Below are 8036 nucleotides of genomic sequence, written 5' to 3'. Positions count from 1 at the left end.
TCACCCTCAACTGCCCCAAGAAGGAGCAGAGAAGTTTAGGAGGGGAGGAAGGAGAAGACTCAAGGCCAAGCACTCAACTCACCCAGCAGCTCTGGCTTCTTATTGGAGAGGATCTGGTAGAAGATGTGGTAGTTCCTCTCAGCCTTCAGCTGGAAAATTACCCGGGACTTTTCCAGGAGGTCTGGGGTGGGGACGGAGAGAAAGAGGGTGGAGGTTGGGGTTAGGAGATGGATTGAGACATGTAGAGATGGATGGAGACATGAAAAGATGGATGGCAGGATGAGGAGATGGAGAAGGAGGGATGGCTGGATAGTGGGATGAGAAGACAGAGGGATGAGGAGGTGGAGGTGGAAGGTCAGATAGTGGGATGAGAAGATGGATGGATGGATGGATGGATGGATGGATGGATGGATGGATGGATGGACAACAGGATGGACAACAGGACAATGTCTCATGAATCCATCAACCATGAACGTAGATGGAGGAATAGACATGTGGAGAGGGAGGGAAGGAGGAAGGGAGGGAAGGAGGGAGGGAGGCAGACACAAGATGGAAGGACAAAAATATTGGAGACAGAGGATCAGATGGATGGTGGGTTAAAGAGTAGGAGATGGAGAGGTGACTGGATGGAGTGATGGATGAATGGATGGATGGATGGATGGATGGATGGATGGATGGATGGGTGGGTGGATGGATGGGTGGATGGATGGATGGATGGAGTTCATGGATGGATGGATGGATGGATGGATGGATGGATGGGTGGGTGGATGGATGGGTGGATGGATGGATGGATGGAGTTCATGGATGGATGAATGGATGAGTCCATAGATGCATAAGTCCTAGCATGTATGAATAAATCCATGAATAGATGAGTCCATAGAGGGATGGATGAAGGACTGCCAGATGTCCTCTCATGGAGCCTCTCAACCCACTCACAGGTCTCAATGTCAGCTGATGCCAACTTCCCAGTGGCCCCAAAATGGATTCGGATGAACTTCCCCTGGAAAAGCAGTGGCAGGAGGTAGAGGTCTCCCAGCAGATCCCACACCAAAGACCCCATACCACAAACTCTGCCCCATAGATCCCTCCCCCAACACTCACGAATCGCGATGAGTTGTCATTGCGGAGGGTCTTGGCATTGCCAAAGGCCTCCAAGGCAGGGTTGGCCTGGATGATCTGGTCCTCCAGGGTGCCCTGGTGGGATGGAACAATCCTGAGTGTGGATACCATTGGGAATACTCACTGCTGGAGATGAGGGACCTGAGGCCCCACCTTGCTGCTGTTGGTCGCCTCTTTCTTGCGGTCGCCAATGGCAGCAATGCTGGCAAAGTACTGGATGACCCTCTTGGTGTTGACTGTTTTCCCCGCCCCAGATTCTCCGCTGGAGTGGCAACAGTGAGATGTTGGAGAACATCATGGTGGCTCCTTTATCACACTCCAGCACTGTGGGGCAGCATCAGGTGGGGACTGACTTACGTGATGAGGATGGACTGGTTTTCTCGATCTGCCAAGAGATGAAAAGAGTCATGTGGGACAATGTTGGGAGGCATCTCTGGCATCTTGGGATTGGGTTTGAGGTTCTCCATCCTCCCAGGTGAGGATGAGGTCTAGGTCAGGACCCACTTTTTGGGGTGGGGCCTTCTAGTTTGAGTCTACCTGTCAGCATGTTCTGGTAGGCATTGTCAGAGATGGAGAAGATGTGGGGTGGAGCTTCACTCCGCTTCTTTCCCCGGTAGGCAGCCACCACCTCAGCGTTGTAAACAGGCAACCACTTGTAGGGGTTGACAGTCACACAGAAGAGCCCAGAGTAGGTCTGGAGAAAGGGTCAGGTGGGTCAGAACCTGGAGGTACCACCCCCCTAGATGGGAACATCCTAGATCTAGGTGGCCCAAGGGATGTGGTGAAGGGGCATCTTGAGTTTGGGGGGCTGAAAGGGGGTGGAGAAGGGACATCTTGGGTCTGGGTGTCCCACAACATCCAGAGATGGGACATCTTGTGTGACCCAAGGGATCCAGGGGGGACATCTTGTGTCCTATCAAGGGGGCTATTGAAGGGGATATCTTGGTTCTAGATTGGGTGATGGGACATCTCAGGTCTAGGTGGCCAAAATGGTTCAGGAGAGCAACATCTTGGGTCTGGGTGACCCAAGGGGGCTGGAGAAGGGTCACAAGGTTCTAGGCGTCCCAGAGTCCATGGAGAAGCCACACCACCAGGTTCTAGGTGGCCCATAGACTCTCTGGAAGGCCCATCTGGTTCTAGGTTCCCCAAGAGTTTTAGGGAAGGGTCACTAGGTTCCGTATACACCTTAGGCTGTGGGGAAGACCCTGCCCAGTTCCCAGGTGCCCCAGATGCTTGTGGGAGGACTCACGTAGATCAACCAAGAGGCGTAGCGCTCCTTGAGGTTGTAGAGGACGGCAGGCTCATGGAGGAAGGTCAGCATGGCCATGTCCTCGATCTTGTCGAACTTGGGGGGGTTCTGCTGGTGGATGTCAGCCTCCTTGACTGTCATTGTCTAGGGGGGATGGAGGGACATGGAGGTCAGAGTTGTAGAGTGTCCCATGGTTTGGAGGCACCCTGTAGGTTGGGAGTGCTCTGTGGGTAGGGGCTCCTCCACGGGTTGGGGGGGAATCTCCTATGGGTTTTGGGGCACTCCCCCTGAGTTGAAAGGTCTTCAATGGGCCTAGTCTCCCCTTCCCACTTTACACCCCCAAAAACCTTCAATTCCCCTCCCTCCTTTAACCCCTCCCCAATTAACTCCACCCCATTAACCCCTCCCTCCCTAACCCTTCGTCCCCTGCAGCTTCCCATCAACCCCTCACCCCCCATGACCCCAACCCCCTTTCATCTCCCACCACCAGTCACCCCCCATGCCTTCACCCTCATCAAATCCTCCCATCCTTAACCTCTCCTCTCATTATCCCCTCACTCCGATTAACCCTTTGTCCCCCGTGACCCCTTCAACCCTTGCCCTCACCCTCCTCTACCCTCTCAATTGCCCACCTCTCCCAGCTCGGTCTGGACGGTGACCTCCCCACCTTGGCGCCCCATCACCCGCCCCCGCACATACTCCTCACGGGGGTGGGGGACAAAGCACTCGCTGCGGGGGTCGAAGGGCCTGGTCTGCGATGCCAGCCGCTCTCGCTCCCCTGGACGCAGGAAGGGAGCTGCCGCCCCCAGTGCTGCCAGCACTGCATCTCCCATCCTGCTCCACACAGACAGGGTCCTCACATCACCTGGGGGGCTGTGGGACTCTGGCCACGGGGTCTACCCCCTCACCCCATGGCCTCACATGACCCAATGACCAGAGCCCCATTGCCATGCATGGACTCCCATAGCTGTGCCCAGACCTCTATAGCTACTGCAGACACTATAGCCAGACACAAAGCCCTATGGCTGTGCAGAGCCCCACATGTTGGACCCTACAGATGTGCAGTGCAGACCCTACAGATAGCCTACTGCAGACCCACATAGTCACACACTGCCCCATGCACAGACCACTGTAGTAATTCACTATAGCCATGCAGGGACCTTGACAGCAAAGTAGAGATGCTCATAGCTGTATATGGCTCCATGCACAGAACCCTGTAGCCACACATCGCCCCATGTATTGAGCCCTATGGCAGTGCACAGACCCCCTATAGCTATGGGCAGACCCCTGCAGTTATGTAAGGACCCCAATACCCATGCACCCTGTGTGTACAGACTCCTATAGTGATGCAGGGATCTCCATAGCCACCCACTGACCCCTGTAGTAATGCACGGACACCCGTAGCAAGGCACAGATTCCTATAGCCATGCACAGAGCCCTGTAGTGATTCAGGGGTCCCTATACTGATGCACAGAGACACATAGCAGTGCAGGGACCCCTATAACAATGCAGGGAGCCCTACAGTCATGCACAGCCCCACAGGCAGAACCCCATAGCAATGTATGGACCCCCTGTAGTGATGCATAGACCTTATAGGGACACATGCACCCTATAGCAACACCCCCCCAAAGTGCCAATCCCCATACTGCGCCACGACACCACCCTCACCTGGAGTCTGTGGATCTAGCAGGTACGATGAAAGGAGCTGGAGGGACATGCAGAGGATGAGGGGCTGCACTCCATAGATCTCTGAACCCCATAACCCCTATAGACACTCTTTGCCCCACAGATCCCTTTATGTCCCACATATCCCTTTGCCACACAGAGGATCCCAAGTGTCCCATAGCTCTGCTGTGTGCCACATAGGGCCCCTGGGTGCCGCATAGACCATCAGTGTCCCGTAGATCCCTGTCCCCCCATAGATCTCTGTGCCTCACAGTTCCTCTCGGTGCTTCTTAGGTCATCTGTGCCCTTTAACCCCACTTGTACCCCACAGATCCCCACATCCAGAGAAACCCCGTCTACCACATAGTCCCCCTGTGCCCTATAGCCCTCACAGATTTCTGTGCGCCATAGACATCCTGTGCACCCCATAGCCCCCCGTACCCCCTTTCAGCCCCTCATATCCACATCCCACATCCCTTCTGTGCCCCACACCAGCTTGCGCTCTATCCACACCAACACCTATGCCAGCCCCGCAGCCCCACAGCCTTTATAGGCCATCCTGGGGTGGGGAGGGGAGGAGCATTCCTGAGGAGGGGGTGGCTGATAAGGGAGAGGGAGGGGGCAGGTCCCCCCCCTTCCCCAGTCCCACGGTGGCATCTCTCCAGTGACCCAGACAACCAGGACCCCCTATTCACCCCACAGGATGATTTGTGGGTCAGAGCTATAAGGAAGAGCAAGGGCTGCCCAGATCCCTTGGGTGGGGGGAATGTGGGGTGATCTATGGGGCATGAATGCCTGGGTCCCTTGTGTAGGAGGTGTCTATGGAGCCCAAACACGTGGGTCCCCTGTGTGTGGGGGGAAACTATGGAGCCCAGGCACCTGGGTCCCTTGTGTGTGTGTGCGATCTATGGGGACTGGACGCCTGGGTCCCTTGGTGGGAGATGTGATGATTCTGTGGGGCCCAGACTCCCGATCACTTGTTGGGGGGGGGGCGGGGGGGGGGGGAGGAAACTGTGGAGTCCAGACCCCTGGGTCCCTTGTGCATGGAGGAGATCTATGGGGCTAGGATGCCTGGGTCCTTTGTGTAGGGGGTGTCTGTGGGGCCTGGATGCCTGGGTCCCTGGCCAATGTCCTGTCACCCATGGGGTGGTGACAGCTCAACCCTGCCAGGTCTATATCTGAACACAGCAGGGAGGGGGGACAGATTGTTATCTTGTCCCCCCCTAGTGAGGCGCCGTTGGGCCGGCAGGGTTTGGGGGGTGGGGGGGTCTGGCAGCAGTCCCCGAACACGGTGTCTACTTTGTCATCAAGGAGGTGACAAGTATCCCCGCGAGGTGACACATTCCTACGGGTGGGGAGGTCCCCACCTCCCCATTGTGCCCCACAGATCCCCTTCCCTGTCCCATAGATCCTTTCCTCTGCCCCACAGAGCTCTTACAAAGCCCCGCAGGAGCCCCACAGAGCTGCAAAGAGTCTCCACAAAGCCCCCACAGAATCCCTATAGAGCCCCACAGAATCCACATAAAGCCCCATAGAGACACGCCTCCTCCTCCTTGGCCCGAGTTTGGCGGGGGAGGGGAACCGCCCGGACGCCGGAGTCCCCTGGGGTCTATCATGCGGCGCCGCCAGGACTGGAGGAGGGATGGGGCGACAGATGGACGGGGGAGGCGGGGCGGGGGGAGGAGATGGGGAGGGCAGTGGGACAGAGGTTTTGTGAGGGGGAAGAACAGGCGGGAGAAAGAGGGACAGTGGGACCTGGTGGGACGTGGAGAACCTGGAGGGACTAGGAGGCCATGGAGGAAGTGGAGGGATCATGGAGATAGAGGAGGCAGGACTGGTGGGCCAGGAGGTTGTGGGATGATGGATGGAAAGGACAGAGAGATGGAGGGACGTGGGACACAGTGTCAGTAGGGCATGGGAGGTGGGACATGGTGTGCAGTGAGACGGAGCAGCTGGTGTCCAGGGGAACACTGAGGCTAGGTTGGAGGAACATCAGCACCTGCAGCAAGAGAAGCTGCAACCTCAGAAGACAAGACATCCTCGAGGGGTTCACTCAGGCTCTGCTCCATATGCAGGGGACCCAGATGCTTCCCCCCGTCTCCTGGACCCCTCCCTCCCCAACCCCACATCCTCCCCTGGACATATCTCTCCCCACATGGACATAGGTTGGTGTGGGGCAGGTTGAGGTTGCGGAGCACCATGGGACAGGTTGAGATACACTGTGGAGCAGGTTGAGGTTAAGGTACACTCCATCGGTCACATTGTGTTGCACTGTGCAATTGGGTGTATCATGCTGTAGGGTGTGCTGGGTTGCACACTGGTAGGTGTTCTTGTGTAGGCTACATCCACCTTGTGGGCGCCATGTCATGAGGCAACCCCACCCTTCCCACACAAACTCAGCCCCACACAAACCCAGCCCCACGCAAAGTGCTGCTGCTCAATGCTTTTTATTGGCTGACCAAGGCTGGGGGACTGGGAGCAGGAGTGGAGCACTTGGAGGTCCAGGGAATACAGCTGGGAGTCCAGAGCTTCACTCCTCGTTGAGTCCCTTCTGATGCAGAATGAAAAAAATTGGAGTGTAAGCATGAGGGAATTGTGGGGCAGCCATGTGGCAGCCATGGGGCAGCTGTGGGGCAGGGAGAGGTCCCACCTTGGCTCCAATGTCACGGCTCTTGGCTCGCAACTTGTTGACCTGGGACTCAGCGATGTCGGCACGCTCCTCCGCCTCATCCAGCTCATGCTGTGCCTTGCGGAACTTGGCCAGGTTGGAGTTGGCTTGTTCCTCCTGGGAGACAGGGGCATCAGTGGTGCTCGACCTCAGTTCTGTCTGGCCTCCTGCCACCCTGCCAGCTGTCCCTCCATCTGGCTTTCTTATTGCTCCATTTGGCCCACTATAGACCCACCTGTCCCTTCAGCAATTCCATCTCCAGCCACCCAACATATACTCAACCAACCAACACTCTAATACCCCATCCATCCAACCTTCCACCCACTAAACCTACCTTCCTTCCTTTCATCCATCCATCCATCCATCCATCCATCCATCCATCCATCCATCCATCCAACATTCCACTCATTCAGCCTTCCTTCTGTACATCCATGCAGTCAGTCAGCCAAAATTTCATCATTCCTTCCACCACTCAACCTTCCACCCACCTGTCCAACATTTTATCTATGCGATCACCCATTCATTCCACATTCCAGCCAGCCAGCCATTCGTCCCACCATCATCTATCCAACCTTCCATCCACCCAAACATCCACTCAACTTTCTAGTCACCTGACCCACCAGCTATCCCACCACCCCCCCACCTCTCCCTTGGCCCACCTTCCTCAGTCCCTGACACCCCACTCCTTAAGAACACTAAGGTTCCCTGCTACTCCCTACGTCCTGTCTCAAACCCCAACCCCACACTCCCTTCTGGGGGTGGTCCCAAAGCTGCCCTCCACTGCTCACCGCCTCCTCTGCCTGTCGCTTGTAGGCCTTGACCTTCATCTGGAGCTTGTCCACCAGGTCCTGGAGCCGGACCAGGTTCTTGCGGTCCTCCTCTGTCTGTGGGGTGAGACATTTGTGGAGTAGGACCTGACCCCATCCATGCTTTGGATCACCACCAGAGCAGTGAGGGTCAGGAGAGAGTTAGAGACGATCCTGGGGAGTGGAGGCCCTCTGGTGGCCTCTGCTGTGGGGTAGAAGGTGGGGTGTCCGCTTGGGTGAAGGTGTAATTTTTTTGTCCCTGATGAGGTCTCATTTGAGATTTTGGGTCATGCAAAGATGCAGTGGATGCTGGGAGGTGGACTGGGTGGCTCCTGACCACCCAGTCTACCATGTTCTGCATCCCACAGCAGTATTGGACATAGAAGCAGTGGGTAGTCTAGTTCACCTGTGTTTCTCTGGCAAGTAGGTCAGCCATGTTGCAAGTCACATACAGCATCAGACATAAGGCCCTGTGGACACAGGGCTGGGGGATAACATCTAGGGCCACCTTGGGCAACCCACCTGATAG

General features: G+C 56.3%; 2 protein-coding genes across 2 annotated transcripts; both read right to left on the bottom strand.

The window, feature by feature from the left end:
- Positions 1-82: 82 nt before the first annotated feature.
- LOC114073152 (myosin-6-like) lies at positions 83-3201 on the bottom strand (the record flags this gene model as incomplete). The annotated part of the gene is made up of 8 exons (XM_027910939.1): positions 3001-3201; positions 2369-2512; positions 1657-1813; positions 1477-1504; positions 1273-1381; positions 1102-1194; positions 937-1000; positions 83-181 (listed from the first exon to the last, which is right to left on the bottom strand). Coding segments are annotated over exons 1-8 (895 nt in total), but the record flags the coding sequence as incomplete, so codon positions are not given.
- Positions 3202-6470: 3269 nt separating this feature from the next.
- Positions 6471-7895, bottom strand: LOC114073153 (myosin-7-like). The gene is made up of 4 exons (XM_027910940.1): positions 7857-7895; positions 7490-7585; positions 6684-6818; positions 6471-6584 (listed from the first exon to the last, which is right to left on the bottom strand). Exons 1-4 carry the CDS (start codon positions 7866-7868, stop codon positions 6564-6566), a joined length of 264 nt encoding a protein of 87 aa, XP_027766741.1. The 5' UTR covers positions 7869-7895; the 3' UTR covers positions 6471-6563.
- Positions 7896-8036: the final 141 nt, after the last annotated feature.

Source organism: Empidonax traillii, unplaced genomic scaffold, assembly GCF_003031625.1.
Source record: "Empidonax traillii isolate 1590-97213 ecotype Southwest subspecies unplaced genomic scaffold, ASM303162v1 scaffold5514:size8036, whole genome shotgun sequence".
NCBI lineage: Eukaryota > Metazoa > Chordata > Aves > Passeriformes > Tyrannidae > Empidonax > Empidonax traillii.
This window is presented reverse-complemented; position numbering and strand designations above follow the sequence as displayed.

Bases quoted from the DNA above. Each gene is read 5' to 3' on its own strand.
- LOC114073153 (XM_027910940.1), bottom strand. The intron at 6,819-7,489 runs GTGAGCAGTGGA...CCTGTCTCCCAG, and splicing joins AGCGACAGGCAGAGGAGGCG to GAGGAACAAGCCAACTCCAA. The intron at 6,585-6,683 runs GTGGGACCTCTC...ATTCTGCATCAG, and splicing joins GCCGTGACATTGGAGCCAAG to AAGGGACTCAACGAGGAGTG.